General features: G+C 30.0%; 1 protein-coding gene across 3 annotated transcripts in view; it reads right to left on the minus strand.

Annotated features, from left to right (window-relative positions):
- Positions 1–18618, minus strand: part of LOC126693292 (geraniol 8-hydroxylase-like) — a 56583-nt gene extending 37965 nt beyond the window's left edge. The window contains exons 1-2 of one of the 3 annotated variants that reach the window (XM_050389211.1): positions 17683–18561; positions 13245–14122 (exon numbers count right to left, since the gene is read on the minus strand). In XM_050389211.1, the coding sequence (XP_050245168.1) occupies positions 13517–14122; positions 17683–18561 (1485 nt within the window). In that variant the 3' untranslated portion in view covers positions 13245–13516. Of the gene's footprint in view, positions 1–13244; positions 14123–17682 lie in introns of those variants that run through there. The other 2 variants (XM_050389213.1, XM_050389212.1) reach the window with 2 other exon arrangements.
- Positions 18619–19703: the final 1085 nt, after the last annotated feature.

A 19703-nucleotide genomic window follows, 5' to 3' on the forward strand; every position in this document is an offset into this window, starting at 1 on the left:
CATGGCTATTAATCTTTGATCAATTTGAAATTTTGTAAGTATTAAAAATATATGAAGATAATGTAATCTAACGGTAGATTTGTTAAAATTCACATCGAATTAAGAAATATAGGGTTGGGTTCAAGTTACACTTGATGTAACTCTAAAAAATGTTACACCAACCAATAACTTATTGTTGAATTCATATTTTGAAAATCCAACCGTTGGATTACTTGTTCTATATATTCTTAACACGCATGCCAATTTTCATGCCAATCGGTGTAATTTAACATTTGATCGTTAAACTCATCTTTTATGTGTTATTTTAAATTACAAAAACTTGTATTTAAACAGCTGATTGCTGACATGACTAATAATCTTTGATCACCTTCAAATTTTGTAAGCATGAAAAATATATGAAGATAATGTTGTCTAACGGTAGATTTGTCAAAATCTCACATTGAATTAAGAAATATAGAGTTGGATTCAAGTTACGCTAGATGTAACTCTAAAAAATGTTACACCAACCAATAACTTATTGTTGAATTCATATTTTGAAAATAAAACCGTTGGATCACATTTTCTATATGTTTTTAACGTGCAGGCCAATTTTCATGCCAATCGGATGTAATTTACCGTTTGATATTTAAACTCATCTTTTACGTGTTATTTTAAATTACAAAAACTTGAATTTAAACAATTGATTGATGACATGACTATTAATCTTTGATCACCTTGAAATTTTGTAAGAATGAAAAATATATGAAGATAATGTAATCTAACGGTAGATTTGTCAAAATTCATATCGAATTAAAAAATATAGGGTTGGGTTCAAGTTACACTTGATGTAACTCTAAAAAATGTCACACCAACCAATAACTTATTGTTGAATTCATATTTTGAAAATCCAACCGTTGGATCACATTTTCTATATGTTTTTAACATGCATGCCAATTTTCTTGCCAATCGGATGTAATTTACCCTTTGATCTTTAAACTCATCTTTTACGCGTTATTTTAAACTACGAAAACTTGAATTTAAACAATTGATTGATGACATGGTTATTAATCTTTGATCACCATGAAAATTTTTAAGCATGAAAAATATATGAAGATAATGTAATCTAACGGTAGATTTGTCAAAATTCACATCAAATTAAGAAATATAAGGTTGGGTTCAAATTACACTTGGCGCAACTCTAAAAAATGTTACACCAATTAATAACTTATTTTTGAATTCATATTTTCAAAATCCAACCGTTGGATCACATTTCCTATTTGCTCTTAACATGAATGTCAATTTTCATGTCAATCGGGTGTAATTTACCATTTGATCTTTAAACTCATCTTTTATGCATTATTTTAAACTACAAAAAATTGAATTTAAACAATTGATTGATGACATGGCTATAAATCTCTAATCACCTTGAAATTTTGTAAGCATGAAAAATATATGAAGATAATGTAATCTAACGGTAGATTTGTCAAAATTCACATCAAATTAAAAAATATAGGGTTGGATTCAAGTTACACTTGAGGTAACTCTAAAAAATGTCACATCAACCAATAACTTATTGTTGAATTCATATTTTAAAAATCTAACTGTTGGATCACATTTTCTATATATTTTTAAGATGCATGCCAATTTTCTTGCCAATTGGATGTAATTTACCCTTTGATGTTTAAATTCATCTTTTATGCGTTATTTTAAATTACGAAAACTTGAATTTAAACAATTGATTGATGATATGGTTTTTAATATTTTATCACCTTGAAATTTTTTAAGCATGAAAAATATATAAAGATAATGTAATCTAACGGTAGATTTGTCAAAATTCACATTGAATTAAGAAATATAGGGATGGGTTCAAGTTACACTTGATGTAACTCTAAAAAATATTACACCAACCAATAACTTATTGTTTAATTCATATTTTGAAAATCCAACTGTTGGATCACATTTTATATTTGTTCTTAACATGGATGCCAATTTTCATGCCAATCAGGTGTAATTTACCATTTGATCTTTAAACTCATCTTTTATGCGTTATTTTAAACTACTAAAACTTGTATTTAAACAATTGATTGATGACATTGCTATTAATCTTTGATCAACTTGAAATTTTGTAAGAATTAAAAATATATGAAGATAATGTAATCTAACAGTAGATTTGTTAAAATTAACATCGAATTAAGAAATATAGGGTTGGGTTCAAGTTACACTTGATGTAACTCTAAAAAATGTTAAACCAACCAATAACTTATTGTTAAATTCATATTTTGAAAATCCAACCGTTGGATTACTTGTTCTATATATTCTTAACACGCATGCCAATTTTCATGTCAATTAGGTGTAATTTACCATTTGATCTTTAAACTCATCTTTTATGTGCTATTTTAAACTACAAAAACTTGTATTTAAACAGTTGATTGATGATATGGCAATTAATTTTTGATCAACTTGAAATTTTGTAAGCATGAAAAATATATGAAGATAATGTTATCTAACGGTAGATTTGTCAAAATCTCACATTGAATTAAGAAATATAGAATTGGGTTCAAGTTACGCTTGATGTAACTCTAAAAAATGTTACACCAACTAATAACTTATTGTTGAATTCATATTTTGAAAATACAACCGTTGAATCATATTTTCTATATGTTTTTAACATGCATGCCAATTTTCATGCCAATTGGATGTAATTTACCGTTTGATATTTAAACTCATATTTTATGTGTTATTTTAAACTACAAAAACTGAAATTTAAACAATTGATTAATGACATGGCTATTAATATTTGATCACCTTGAAATTTTGTAAGAATGAAAAATATATGAAGATAATGTAATCTAACAGTAGATTTGTGAAAATTCACATCAAATTAAGAAATATAGGGTTGGGTTCAAGTTCCACTTGATGTAACTCTAAAAAATGTCACACCAACCAATAAGTTATTGTTGAATTCATATTTTGAAAATCCAACCGTTAGATCACATTTTCTATATGTTTTTAATATGCATGCCAATTTTCTTGCCAATCGGATGTAATTTACCCTTTGATCTTTAAACTCATCTTTTATGCGTTATTTTAAACTACGAAAACTTGAATTTAAACAATTGATTGATGACATGGCTATTAATCTTTAATCACCTTGAAATTTTTTAATCATGAAAAATATATGAACATAATGTAATCTAACGGTATATTTGTCAAAATTCACATCAAATTAAGAATTATATAGTTGGGTTCAAGTTACACTTGATGTAACTCAAAAAAATGTCACACGAACCAATAACTTATTGTTGAATTTATATTTTGAAAATCCAACCGTTGGATCACATTTTCTATTTGCTCTTAACATGCATGCCAATTTTCATGTCAATTGGGTGTAATTTACCATTTAATCTTTAAACTCATATTTTATGCGTTATTTTAAATTACAAAAACTTGAATTTAAACAATTGATTGATGACATGGTTATAAATCTCTGATCACCTTGAAATTTTATAAGCATGAAAAATATTTGAAGTTAATGTAATCTAACGGTAGATTTGTCAAAATTCACATCAAATTAAGAAATATAGGGTTGGGTTCAAGTTACACTTGATGTAACTCTAAAAAATGTCACACCAACCAATAACTTATTGTTGAATTCATATTTTGCAAAATCCAACCGTTGGATCACATTTTCTATATGTTTTTAACATGCATGCCAATTTTCTTGTCAATCGGATGTAATTTACCCTTTGATCTTTAAACTCATCTTTTATGCGTTATTTTAAACTACGAAAACTTGAATTTAAACAATTGAATGATGATAGGGCTTTTAATATTTGATCACCTTGAAATTTTTTAGGCATGAAAAATATATGAAGATAATGTAATCTAACGGTAGATTTGTCAAAATTCACATTGAATTAAGAAATATAGGGTTGGGTTCAAGTCAGGGCCGGCTCAACGTATTTGGGGGCCCTAGGCAAAAGTTTTAAATGGGGCCTTTTATTATAAATTAATATATATTTTTTCAATTAAAATTTATTTTTCTTGCTTTTTGAGAGGCAAAATTACTAATTAAATTTTTGCATTCAAGTTCCGCTAACATTTCCTTTTCAATTGATAATATAGGTAATCCACTTAATCTTTCCTGTGACATAGTTGATCTTAAATATGATTTTATTAATTTTAATTTTGAAAAACTTCTTTCTGCGGAAGCAACTGTAATAGGTATAGTTAGTAATATTCTGAAAGCAATACATGTATTTGGAAAAGATTCTAGCCTTTTTATATAATTTAGTACATTAATTGGAGAGTTATCATTTATTTGCAAAACTTCTTTTAAAACTTTTAGCTCTGAATATAAATCTAAGCCATCAATATCAGAATAAGTTTCATGTGTAAGAAGAGATTCAAGATTAAGACAATTTTTTTTCAAACTATCATCATCTAGTGATTTTAGTTTTTCAAAATTAAATAAAAAACCAAAAATATTTTCATATATTTGAAATTGTTCAAACCTACTTTCAATTGAAAAAATAGCTTGATCTACTATATATAAAAAATAATTAATTCTAAAATATTCTTCAGCGGATTGTGTTGTCTCATCATTGACATTCTCATCAAATTGTTTCTTCCTACGAATGATACGTTTTTCACGAAATATAGGCTCTATTTCCATTTTGCTTGCAATTTCTTTAGATGAATTCATAGCAGATGTAAATCCATCTTCTCTATATTTTTTTAAAAAAGACATGAGACCTTTTAATTGATCTATAGCAATATCAATATGCATGTCTTTCGATTGTAAATTTTTACTAACAGAGTTAACAGCAAATAATATATCATACCAAATAGTCACAGATAGCAAAAACTCAAAACTTTCAATCTCATATGTTGCTAAACAATCAGCTTCACTTTTTGTTTTGGGATCTTCACTTGTTTTTGCCAATTGTAACAAAGCATCTCTTATTTCTAGAACTTGAAATTTTATTGCTTTCACACTTTCAATTCGACTTTCCCAACGTGTTTGTGACAATGGCTTAAGAGTTAAACCTGTCACATTATCTTGTAAAATGTTCCATCGTTTTGTGGAAGAAGAAAATAATGTGTATATTCGTTGTACTACTCCAAAAAAAGAAATAGCTTTAGGACAAGAATTAGCCATATCACACAGGACAAGGTTGAGATTATGACAACCACATGGTGTGTAAAATGCTTTAGGATTTATATCAAGAATTCTTTTTTGTACCCCTTGTTTTTTCCCTTTCATATTAGACCCATTATCATATCCTTGTCCACGTACATCATTAATATCAAGTTCAAGATTTTTTATTGCATTTATAATTTCATTGAAAAGACCTTTTCCAGAAGTATCATCTACCTTTAAAAATTCCACAAAATGTTCGTCTATTTTTATCAGACTTGTTGAAATATCCACACATCTTAGTATGAGAGTCATTTGTTCTTGATGACTTACATCGGGGGTACAATCAAGTATAATTGAAAAGTATTTTGCTTCTTTAATCTTTTTTATAATTTTACTTTTAATTTCATTTGCTAATAATTGTATCACTTCATTTTGTATATTATGTCCAAGATAATGATTATGGATTGCACCATTTTGAATACGTTGAACATGTTCTTGCATTATTGGATCAAATTCTGCAATCATTTCAATTATACTTAAAAAATTTCCGTTATTTTCTTGATAGATCTTTTCATTTTTTCCTCGGAATGCCAAATTATTTTTACCAAGATTTTTTACCACCGCTATTATTCTTAATAACACTTTTTTCCAATGATCTTTCTCTTTCTTAATTTGTTCTTGGACATTTTTATCAATTGTTTTATTCTTCAATAATCTAAGTTCTAAATCAATCCAAGTATTCATATTAGTAATATGCTCATTAGTTGTTTCGTGATTTTTAAGAATAGAACTAATATTTTTCCAATCCTTTGTTCCTCCATTAGCTAGTTGATTTGTATTAAATTTTGAATTAAACAACTTGCAACAAAAACAAAATACTTTATCTAGGTCTTTCGAATACACTAACCATTTTCTATCATGTTTCTCTCCATTTGGTAATTTTCGAATATAATGCGTAGTAGAAAAATGTCTAGAGTTCTTATCTATAGGAAAGTTTAGATCATCAACTCTTATTGGACCATTTTCTACTAACAAATCTCTTAATTTTATATCAATAGTTTTCCATTGACTTGGATCAAAAATATTTGTAGGAATATAATTAGGTTGATCATTAATATTTTCACTCTCCTCTAAATTATTTTGAGCTTCATTATCAAGAATGGTGACATTACATGTTTGAACATTATCATGACCATCTTCATTATTATCATTTTGTTGTATATTTTCATTATTTTCTAACTCTTTTTGATGAATTTCTTCTTCATTTATGAAACTTTCACTTAAATTTTCTACAAGATTTTGTTTTTTACTAGTAATAAATTTGTCCATAGCTCTTTTTTGAGATTCAATTAGTTCTTCTCTTTGTCTTTTCTTTTTTAGTTTTTCATATCCGGATGGATATTTTCTAGTAGACATTTGTAATTAAAAAATATTTACAAATAAATGAAATACAATCTATAATAATAATAAAAATTACAATTTAACTAGAATAATATAAATTTAACGTATAAAACAATAGAACCTGGTTTATAAAAAGCACAATTGTAGCTTTACTTAATATGATCACTTTACACTTTAAACCTGCACAAAAAAATTAAAATTAATATTAATACAAAATAAATTATTCTAAATTTATAATTTTGTTATCAATACTCTTCACTAACAAAATATGTAGAACTCAACTTGATTCACACATTCACTGATACTAAAAGTTCATCATGGCATCACACTAAAAAAATCTGATTTCTTAAAAAAAAAAAAAAAAAATCAAAAATCAAAAAGCAAAAGGATAAACGTGTAAGGCTTTCTCTGATTTCTTAAAAAAAAAAAAAAAATCAAAAATCAAAAAGCAAAAGGATAAACGTGTAAGGCTTTCTCTGATTTCTTAAAAAAAAAAAAAAAAAATCAAAAATCAAAAAACAAAAGGCAAAACGTGTAACTGTGTAGGCTTTCTCTAGAAGCCACAGCCAGCTTTTTTTCACTTTTTGTAAAGTGAAATCAATGGTCCGGATGAATTGATGCTTCTAGAGACATTTTTAAGGGCCCGGATCAAGCTTCTAGAGAAATCTATTTCTCTTTTCACTTTTTGTTCTCTTGCCGCAGCTGTTTGTGCTCTTTACTCAGCAGCAATGAGCAATAACAGAGCTGAGCAAACTCCTCTTCAACCAAAAAAAAAAACCCAGCAAACTATGAAGAAGATGAAAGAGGCAACAGAGGAGAAAACAAAAAATGAACCTGAAATGAAGATCTGTGAACACATCAAGTCTATTGCCAACACCAACTGATGAGTAAGTCAACAAAAAAAAAGAGTGTTTTTTGTTTTTTTGAATTAAGATGGAGATTGGAGAGAGTCAAAGAGTGGGCGATTTTTTTCTTCTTTCTGCCTTTTGTAATATTTTCTTTTACAAACCAAAGATTATTGCTTTTTGTAATCTTTTCTTCTGCAAGTTAAAGATTTGATGATAGGATTTCATGTCACTTCAATGTAAGTAACGGGCAATTTTTTTTTTTCAAGAGGAGAAACGGGTGTTTTGTGGTCTTTTCTTCTGCAAGTTAAAGATATCATGTCACTTCAGTGAGAAACGGCCCTTTTTTTTTTTTTTTTTTTTTTTCTCCTCAAATGAGAAACGGGCCTCTTTTCTTCTGCTGCTGCAACTTAAATGTGAGAAACGGTTTTTTTTTTTTTTTTTTTCCTTCTTCAGATGAGAACACAATATTATATACTATGTTTTTTTTTTTTTTTTTTTTTTCTTCATCAGATGAAAACACAATATTATATACTATATATATATATATATATATATATATATATATTTTTTTTTTTTTTTTTTTCAGATGAGAACACAATATTATATACAATATTATTGCTACTTGGGGGCCCTCTTACATGTGGGGGCCTTAGGCGACCGCCTAGCTCGCCTATAGGTTCAGCCGGCCCTGGTTCAAGTTACACCTGATGTAACTCTAAAAAATATTACACCAACCAATAACTTATTGTTGAATTTATATTTTGAAAATCCAACCGTTGGATCACATTTTCTATTTGCTCTTAACATGAATGCCAATTTTCATGCCAATTGGGTGTAATTTACCATTTGATCTTTAAACTCATCTTTTATGCGTTATTTTAAATTACAAAAATTTGAATTTAAACAATTGATTGATGACATAACTATTAATCTTTGATCACTTTGAAATTTTCTATGCGTAAAAAATATATGAAGATAATGTAATCTAACGGTAGATTTGTCAAAATTCACATTGAATTAAGAAATATGGCGTTGGGTTCAAGTTACACTTAATGTAACTCTAAAAAATGTTACACCAACCAATAACTTATTGTTGAATTCATATTTTGAAAATCAAAACCGTTGGATCACATTTTCTATATGTTCTTAACATGCATGCCAATTTTCATGCCAATCGGGTGTAATTTACCATTTGATCTTTAAACTCATCTTTTATGCGCTATTTTAAATTACAAAAACTTGAATTTAAACAATTGATTGATGACAAGACTATTAATTTTTTATCACCTTGAAATTTTGTATGCTTTAAAAATATATGAAGATAATGTAATCTAACGGTAGATATGTCAAAATTCACATTGAATTAAGAAATATAGCGTTTGGTTCAAGTTATATTTGATGTAACTCTAAAAAATGTTACACCAACCAATAACTTATTGTTGAATTCATATTTTGAAAAGCCAACCGTTGGGTCACATTTTCTATTTGTTTTTAACATGAATGCCAATTTTCATGCCAATCAGGTGTAATTTACCCTTTGATTTTTAAACTCATCTTTTATGCGTTATTTTAAATTACAAAAACTTGAATTTAAACAATTGATTGATGACATGACTATTAATATTTGATCGCATTGAAATTTTGTATGCATGAAAAATATATGAAGATAATGTAATCTAACAGTAAATTTGTCAAAATTCAGATCGAATTAAGAAATATATCGTTGGATTCTAGTTACACTTGATGTAACTCTAAAAAATGTTACACCAACCAATAACTTATTGTTGAATTCATATTTTGAAAATCAAAACCGTTGGATCACATTTTCTATATGTTCTTAACATGCATGCCAATTTTCATGCCAATCGGGTGTAATTTACCATTTGATCTTTAAACTCATCTTTTATGCGTTATTTTAAATTACAAAAACTTGAATTTAAACAATTGATTGATGACAAGACTATTAATTTTTGATCACCTTGAAATTTTGTATGCTTTAAAAATATATGAAGATAATGTAATCTAACGGTAGATTTGTCAAAATTCACATTGAATTAAGAAATATAGCGTTTGGTTCAAGTTATATTTGATGTAACTCTAAAAAATGTTACACCAACCAATAATTTATTGTTGAATTCATATTTTGAAAATCCAACCGTTGGGTCACATTTTCTATTTGTTTTTAACATGAATGCCAATTTTCATGCCAATCAGGTGTAATTTACCCTTTGATTTTTAAACTCATCTTTTATGCGTTATTTTAAATTACAAAAACTTGAATTTAAACAATTGATTGATGACATGACTATTAATCTTTGATCGCATTGAAATTTTGTATGCATGAAAAATATATGAAGATAATGTAATCTAACAGTAAATTTGTCACAATTCAGATCGAATTAAGAAATATATCGTTGGATTCTAGTTACACTTGATGTAACTTTAAAAAATGTTACACCAACCAATAACTTATTATTGAATTCAAATTTTGAAAATCCAACCGTTGGATCACATTTTCTATATGTTCTTAACTTACATGCCAATTTTCATACCAATCGGATGTAATTTACTATTTGATCTATAAGTGGGAAGACGAAAAAATAGAGGGAAATTTAAATGTCTATTGCAGCGGTCCAACCCACCGCAAAAAGGAGTACATATTGCGGCTGGTCATTGACCTGCTACTATATCTAATTTGAATGCCGCTAAAATAGGTTTATTGTGACGGGCATATAGAACGCCGCAATAGATCTTATGTACAGCGGCAGGCCAAAAACTCACCGCAATAGGCGACATATAGCGGCAGTTTTTGCACCCGCCGCAATAGCTTAGTTTTCTTGTAGTGGCATGTGATGAGATAGATGATGAATATGAAATTTATGTTATGCCATGTTTAGATGAATGCTAGGTTGGGTGCTAGATGCATGTTAGGGTAGGCTTAGCGCGCACATGTGTGTATAGAATAACTTATTAAAGGACCCTTTGATGGAATTAGGATATGTAACACAATGAGTGGAGGCTGATCCATGGGTTAAATAGGGTTGGGTTCCTAATATTTTCTCATCCCCATACTTAAACTTCGGATATGGGTTTCTAATACCTTCATATAAGGGCGCTATATTAATGTTTTCTAGACCTAATCTAGGTGGTGACTCCATTTTTCACCTTTCACCAGGTCCACTCAGCCAAGACATATTCTCCCATTAGACCACCATCGCTAGGGGGTGCTTGTGCCCATAGACTGCTTCAAGTATTTGTTGAATTTAATTTTGATGCAATTTGGGTGTGTTGAATGCACAGTATTTGGTTCTTGAGAAAATAAGGGAAACTAAAGTAATATCTAGAAGTAATGAGTGTATTGGACCATTGATTTTCGTCTACATTTTTTTTTTTTTTTTCAATTTTGTAATTGATTAGTTGCATTGAACTGGTGTTGTCTACCGCACCGAGTAGAGATCGTGTGTCTAGTGCGTAGTGGTTAGGCTGAAGTGAAAACCGACCATACAAGATTTGTCCAACAAATGTCTCTTAGTACATCTAGAAAGGGAGAACACTTCAACAAATAAAGAAGCACTAAAATTCAAAACTGGAAAGAGTACAACACCATGTGGGGACCGAGGTGGCGAATTGAAATTCAAGTGGATTGTACTCCTGAAGTACTAAATAGTCACTTAAGATTGTCGATTGAGGTTGAGATTTCTCTTTTTCTCTATACAAATTGCCTCTATATATCCCTCTTTGTTCAGATTCTCTCATCATTGAATGCATAAAATTTCCATGTGATGTTCTTTAAACTTTAAAGTTCTTCTTTAAATTCAACCATGTGTTTATATCATTTTGATTGAATTTAATTATCTTGAAAGGTAACATTGCATTAGTCAGGACAGTTATCTGATTTAATTTAATTGGAAAATTTAAAATATTATGGAAGATATTATGTCAATGGTAAATAACCTCTGTGATATTCATGTTTTGTCTAGTGTTCTAGAGAATTAAATACATCTCATGAAATGGAAAAATGCGTCCTTGCGTTGAATTTTGATGGTGGCTTTTGGAAGACAGCCTCTCACAGTCCCACTAGGGGTAAGAGCCTGCTGTGGAAAATGATGTATATTGTTGTTCTTAGTAGATATCATCACATGGCTGAACCTGTTTACTGTCGTGGTTTGAGCTGTTTAGTCCACATATCTTTAGCCTTCTTTGGGGGCATGGTTTGACACAGTGGCGGAGGCAGAATTTTAATCTAGAGGGGGCAAAATTAAAAGATGATATTAAAAGTGAAATTAATTTAAAAAATATTAACCAACAATAATAACAAAATAAATAAACAATTGTAAGCAAATATGAATATATTTCATATTATTAAAATAAATAAACAAAAATAACCAATTCATAGCTACTAAAAAATTTATAAACTGATGGAGTAAGAATGTGATTAGTGTTACTTAAAAAATATAATGAATAAATGTTAGAAATTAGTTTTTGTGATTGGTGACATGCCAATTTGTAAGATATAAGTAGTAAAATTTGTAATATCTCTAGCATCATTCAAGAATAAAATGTTGTGAAAAATATCATAAATAGTAAAAATAGTGTAAATAATGATATAAAATAAAAAAAAATAAAAAATAGTGAAATAGGTGCAAGTTGCAGTAGGACAAGACAAAAGCAATGGTTTGGTGACTTTCAACCAAGTAGAAGTCCTTTTTTTCAATTTTTTTTCCTCCATGTCAGAATGTAACTACTTTAGACTACTATTACTAAAAAAATTTAGGAGAAGTCAAGGGGGGCAGGTGCCCCCCCTCGCCCCCCTCTGGCTCCGCCAGTGGTTTGACAGTACCTTGACGTTACTGCAATTGAATGCTTTCCTGTCTTCCCAAGCGAGATTACATTGTTTTTTTTATCTCTGGAGGCACAGTAGCAGCTCCAGGATTTTTATTAAGGAGGGTCAATAATAGCGGAGCCATGAATTTATTGGCGGGAGAAGTGTGAGTAAAAAATAAAATGATTTTTTGTTTTTGTTTTTTTCTATATATATATATATATATATATATATAACTTTCATGTTATATATAACACAACTATATTGTACAATAATCTTTAAAAATATTAACATTCAAAAGATTGTTAAGATAACAATCATTGGATGTGTAAACAAATAGATTTAAATAACTAATTATACATTTTTATCAAATTAATAATAACTTATTATATAATTTATATTTATAAGTTATATCAATTGAATAAAAAATATATTAAATAAATAAGAATAGTAACACACTTAGGAGTAGGGCTGGGCCTAGGAGTAAGGATGAAACTAAGAAAAATAATACTCCAGTAATAAAATTTTACTTTTGAAGTGAATGGTTTTTTAAATATGCACAATGTCATTCTCTTGGAATTAGTATAAATAGTAAAAGATTTCTTGAGCTTGCAAATGTGTAGAACACTTATCAAAATACTTGATCGGACATAGAGAAAAACTAAAAAGACATAAATACAAATCACACATAGAGAAAAACTAAGGATCATGTTCAAACTTATTTCAAATGAGTTTAACAAAAAATTTAAAGTTAGAGTGTTCAAATTTTTATTGTAGGAGTAAAAAAAATATATATATATATATTATAACTTTTTTTTAGGACCAAGTTAGGGGGTTCATTTGAACCCCTGGGTTGGTCTTGGAGCTGTCCCTGTGGAGGCATATATGGTTTGACAAAGTCCTTGACATAACGCGATTAAGAAATGAGAAATTATTCACTTTTACGGAAAAATTCTTCTTTCCCCTAATATGAGGTATGGGTCCTAATAGTAAATAATTTCTCCACGGGGAGATTATGGTTTCCATCTTTGAATTTAACCAAGTATAAAGGTATCAAAAACCTACCACATTCATTGAGCATTAACAAGATGCTGGACACATAAAATATACATTATTGAGCACATAGGCTTTCATATACTGATCAAGATATTAGTACAAAGCTTATAAGGTGATCAAATTTTTGTATCCTAGTCAGAACGTTGCACAAAGGAATCAAACCTTTGGGCACAAAACACTGAAAAAAACCAACAACGTGGAAGCAAAAGAAAAAGGGCCATAAAGTACATGGCAATATGCAAACTCCAATAATTAAAATCCATTCCTTTACTCAACAAAAGGAACGGCACAAAGAGAATTAGCCTTCTTCAAAGTGATTCCAAATTGCTCAGACATGTCAAGGTTCTCTGGGGTGATTCCCTCGGGAAGTTTCCAATTGAATGAATGTAAAATTGAACCCAGCATTAGGATAACCATTCTTTGAGCAAGTGGTAAGCCAGGGCAAATTCTTCTACCAGCACCAAATGGAATGTACTCAAAATCCCTTCCTTTGAAATCTAAGTTGGATCCTACAAACCTTTCAGGCTCAAATGACAAAGGGTCAATCCAATATTTGGGATTTCTACCAATAGACCATGCATTTACTAGAACTTGGTTTCCTTTGTATATGGTGTATCCAGATACTTCAACATCGTTTCCAGCTATGTAAGGCAAGAGAAGTGGTGCAGGTGGGTGAAGCCGCAATGTCTCTTTCACAACTGCTTGGATATATGGAAATCTATCAATGTCTGATTCTTTAATTTCACCGTGAGTACCAATCACTTGCAGAACTTCATCTCTTGCCTTCTGCAATGTTTTAGGCTTACGTAGAAGCTCTGCCATTGCCCATTCTGTAGTCAATCCAGATGTATCACTACCGGCGATAAACAAATCCTGCAAACATTTTCATGTGTGAGAAGTAGACTTGAAAATTGAGAACTACAACATGCATTAAGATTAAATAATATGGACAAAGTTTTACTCTACGTAACCGTTTATAAGATTGTTTAAATGTACTCATGATTTATTAAATCATCTTAAAAAATCAAATAATTTTTAAATAGGTATTGTGACTACAATTATATTATGAAAATTTTAAAATTTTCATGTAATGAAACTTTCTTTTAAACCAATTTAAGTAAAAGTTTGTCCTATTTATGACCAATGGATACATTGGTTTAATAGTTGAAGTGGTTGATCAGTCTTGTTGTTGTACTATTATATATATATATATATATATGACAGTTGCATATTCATAAATAAATGTCAGACATAATAATCACGAATAAAACAAAGGGCATTTTTTTTTTTTTTGAGAAACAAACAAAGGGCATTTAAAGACGAGAACATGAGGCAAGATCTGTTTCAAGTTTTTAACATAAGGTCTATAGTTTTTAACACCCGATTTCGATTGTAACTTTTAGCTAGGGGTTCGATCCCCCCACATTTACCCAGCAAAAAAAAGAAAAAGAATCTTAGTCATTCCATCATGTCAGTTACCACCCCTTTTTTTCATTCAAGAATTGGTATCTTGAATGACTTAATATTACCTATTTGTTGGCTAATGCTCACCAGAGCCCATAAATAAATAAATATATATTTATATATATATATATATATTTATTGTTATATAATGTAAACATATTAAGAATTAATAAAGCCTCAATTATGAACTAAAATATATTTTTAAAAATAAGAAATAATTAATAATATACTAACTTATACAAATAAGTTGTGTATATTATTATTTATATGCAGGTTGTTGGCTTTAACCACAACCCATCAAAAGGAATGAAAATATGTAGGTGAGATGACAGGGATGATATTTTTTTTATTTTGAATCAAAATATCAAAATATCTTGAAAAGGTTTAATAAATTTGTCCTCTCTAAAAATATCAAAACTTTGTTCCTATTCAGCAAAAAAAAAAAAAAAAAAAAAAGTAAGTTGTGTCCCATCTCCCATGGTTTTATTATTATTATTATTTTTTTGATATCATCTCTCCCATGGTTACAAAAGGCCAATTAACTCCTATGGCCTGTGGAAAGGGTAGACAGGTACGTACAACAGCTGGCTAAAAAGCCAGTAATTCACTTCTAGAAGCGGGCCCTAGGGTTTTCAAAGGGTCCAACTGACGGACCGACACGACACCAACAACGTGTCTGTAATTAAGATAAAGTCGGTATTGCGCCTGATACGATTGAGATTGAACATTAATTGCACCCGGTGTCCTACTCTAAGTATTGCACCGAATCCAAATCCCCGTAAACAATAGCATTATGTCGCAATCACTGTCATTTATGTCCCAAGTCAAACTATGCAGACTACAGAATACAGATGTTAAAATTTCCCCATGACTTTTGATTTGGGTCACGTTCCAATACCAAAAGTCTTGGAAAACACCGTGTGGCTAAACACTTCTTTTCGCAATTTGTTTGGTGGGTGTTACTAGTCATAAAGGTCTTTTAAGGAGTTATTCTAATAAGATTATGTCATTTTTCACGGTGGTAGCTTATAATTGTTTAATTATTACTTTTATATAATTTTTTTTTTTTTTTTTTTTTTGCAATTCATAGTCAGCCAAATATGAGAATTGAAGGAAATGATGTGATCTTAGATTAACTATATTTTAAGTGAAAAACTAATATGTAAATGATGTAATTCAATTATGAATTGAAACATATATAAGCCGTGTATATGTCTAAATGTGTGATTCTAAAATAATTCTTCTATTAATTAAAGTTATAATTTGACAATTAAGTTTTATCTTTTTTAATAATATATAGAAAAGTTTTTAATCTTATGTCTAAAATGACTAATCTTCAGTCTAATTTTTGAAGATGTTATCACGTGTAAATCCTTACAAAATTAGATATTGTAATTAGTAATTCTTAACGTCAATTACAGTTCAGACAACAACTTCCTTACGGACATGATGACATACTTGTAGCCCTCAAACTCTTATCTCTTTTTCTTGGCCATTCAATGAACAAAAAAGGAATTCAAAAGAAGAAGTCTTGGGTGCAGTTAGGTGGCTTTATTGTCTCAATAATGATGGTTTAGGGTATTGGGGACCATTAGATATTTTGGAAAGAGAGTCAAATCAAGCACGTCAATAAATTTTATAAACACCACACACTTTAGTGTAATAATCACTTCATAAGAATAAGTGTTTGTAGAATAAATCTAGTGCAACACATTTTGACACAACAAATATCACAACTCACCCATGTGGCGAGTTGTAGTTGATGGAGGAGTATCCCACATTACATAAACTCACCATCACCCCTCCATCAACCACAACTCGCCACATGGGTGAGCTGTCACATTTGTTGTGCCAAAATATGTGGCATTAGACTTATTCGTGTTTGTAGGATGTGTGAAGTAAAGGTCAGAGTTTAAGTCTCTAGATTGAAACTTCACACATATACATTTAGATTATGTTAGAGTAAAATTTTTATCTTGTAAAAAAAAAACCTTTACATTTCGTGATGATTTATTTTATTTATTTTTTTAATAGCTTTTATGATGATTTTCATGCTAAGTACAACTTACACTTTATGATATAAAAGCAAATTATAATATTGAGTATCGACCTACTTCATGAAAAACATACAACTTACACTTTATGAACTATCATATGTTTGGTAGATTTGTATAATTTACATATTGATCTGTCAAACCAGCTGGGCCAGCTCTCGAGCCCATGACATCGAGGGTTATGTACCTCTAAATGCTTCAAAAGGCATTAATATATAGTTATATACGCACCCCTATGCAATTTGCAAGATGGGGAACGAATCAATAGGGACTTTTCAGTCAGAAAAAGGTAAGGTTTACGAATCAATAGGGACTCTTCAGTCAGAAAAAGGTAAGGTTTCTATTCACTGTACTCAAACACCGTACGAGGACCCAAAACACTATCTTGAGTTGAATCATTTTTAAACACGTATCCGTGTCATTTACAAACAAAATCTTTAATTAAGAGATTGTTTGGCCAGATTTAAACACCAACTTATTTTACTATTTAATTTATTTTTATTATTATTTATGAGTTTTAATGTATTTTCTTTCAAAAAAAAAAAAAAAGAGTTTTAATGTACTTTTTGATACTACTATTCATAAGTCTTACCATACTATTTCAGTTACTTTTTACATTTATTTTTTACATTTATTTACAGTACTCTCAATAAAAAAATTTCAGTTTCAACAAAATATACGGATCCCATACATACCTTAAATTAAAAATTTTTGTGACACAATCATTTTGGTGCATGTGACAGATTCCGAGTAATTAGTAATTACCATAAGAAAGTTATAGAGTTATAATTTATAAAAAAAGAAAAGAAAAAAAAAAGGGTAAAAATAGCAACTGATAATTATATATATATATATATATATATATATATATATATATATTATGATAAATCCAAGAAACTAGAATTAAATTCTTACCAGAATCAGGGGCTTGATGGTGTCAATACTGAAGTCAGACCCATCTTCTTGCATCTGATCAAGAAGCACATCCAAGAAATCACCATGTCTGGTTGTCTTATCAGTCTCTCTGTGTTTCAAACGCGTAGCAATGATGTCATCAAATATCTCATGCATCCTCTTATAGGAAACCTGAACATGGCGTCTCACTCCTTGTAAATCAAACCTCTTCAACATCGGAAAGTAATCCGAAACATTAGGCTTCCCAGCATCCATCATAATCCTCCAAACAAGTTCCTTGAATTCCTGAGCTGATTCAAAATCCGGGTCCACTATATCCACCGAGAAAATAGTGTTTGATATAAGATTCAACGTGGTAGCAAAAGCTAAGGACCCAATATCAACTGGGGTACCCTTATATTTGTTTATGTGAGCTATGAGTTGGTGCACTTTCTTGTGACGAAAGTGTTGTAACAAGTCGAGGCGTTGAGAAGTGAACATTTGGGTGCTACATATGCGTCTACGGTTGCGCCACCTGTGGTCACCGGGGACCCAAGCAAGAGTGCCTTCTGGGTGTGGTTGAGTGGCTACTGAGTCAGGGACAGGTCGGTTAGAAAAGTTTTGGTCATGGGTGTGAAGGATTTCTTTGGTGGTTTCAGCAGAGGAAGCAACTATGGTGGTGACAGAGCCAAATTTGAGAGTCATCAAGGGACCAAACTCTTTGGCCATTGCGGAGAGAGTTTCATGGGGTCTAGGACCAAGTTGGTGAAGATTACCAATGATAGGGAGGCCATTTGGGCCTGGTGGGAGGTTTTTGGTGTTGGATTTGCGAAGAAATTTGGGTCGGATGAAGAACAAGACGAGAGTAATGCAGAATAGGAAGATGTGGATTGCCTCCATTTCCGTGTTTGAGTGTCAGAGAGGCTGTGTTTTTTCATGAAAGTTGCTGGACATTATATAGGCTTAGCGTGTGATGATAGCAAGGACTCGGTCCAATAAGACAGGAAAGTGTTTGTTTATTTATATTTTTAATTGAAATAATAAAGAAAATTATTTATTTATTTATATTTTTAATTGAAATAATAAGAAGAAGAGTATAGTTTTAAAAATCAGCCAGTTGGACCAGATCAACCGGCTAGGGTGTGAACAATAGAGGTGAACAATAGTGAATAGTGTAGAAAAAGAGAAAAAAAGAAAGAAGATTAGAATTGAAGTAGCTGAGGAGAGAGGGTTCAATGGAGGCACAAGCCTAGGCATACTGCGGCTAGAGGAGTAAATCTAACTACTGTAATAATAAATCTTTGGAGAAAGAGGGCACAGGATATTGTTGTGATATGACGCAATCATGCGGTTTTCTAAGAAGCATGGACACTTCAAAAGCCCCGGGCGTATCCGTGTCGGACATGCCTAGGACACTTTTGCATGCATTTCCTCATTATATTGGGGAAAAAAATATTTTTTTTCTTATTTAAAAAGAATATCTTTTAATTTTAGATATGCTTTTAAAGTTTTTTTTTTTTTTTTGTGCTCTCGCACAGTGTATCCTAAAGGCTTTAAGGCTTTCAATCAGAGACTAATTACTGTTCGCAGCGGATGGACCCACGATGGTGTAAAGCACTGGCACAAGAAAGCTTTTAAAGATTTTGATAGTCATTTATTTTGAAAACTTATAAATAAACATAAAATATGCCTATAAATCAATAAAATATACCTAAAAATATATAATAATTAATTAATTAATTAATCAATTGTAATATCCCAACTTGTCGTGCCCTAATTTTTCAAAATTTTTCTATTTTTAGAATTATGATTAAATGATTAAATTCACAAATTTCACTTTTGGGATGAATTGGTAATTCACCATCCGTGTCCGAGTCCGTGCTTTATAGGCGGTTTTTAGGCCGAAGGAACAAGATATTTTTTTTGGGGCAAAATATGGATTTACAAATTATTACTCCCTTATCTGTACTCGTGAAAACCTACCCAAAAAAAAAAAAAAAAAAAAACCCTACCCAAAATATAAAGAAAAACATAATAATACA

The sequence above is a fragment of the Quercus robur genome, chromosome 7, assembly GCF_932294415.1.
Source record: "Quercus robur chromosome 7, dhQueRobu3.1, whole genome shotgun sequence".
Taxonomy (NCBI): domain Eukaryota; kingdom Viridiplantae; phylum Streptophyta; class Magnoliopsida; order Fagales; family Fagaceae; genus Quercus; species Quercus robur.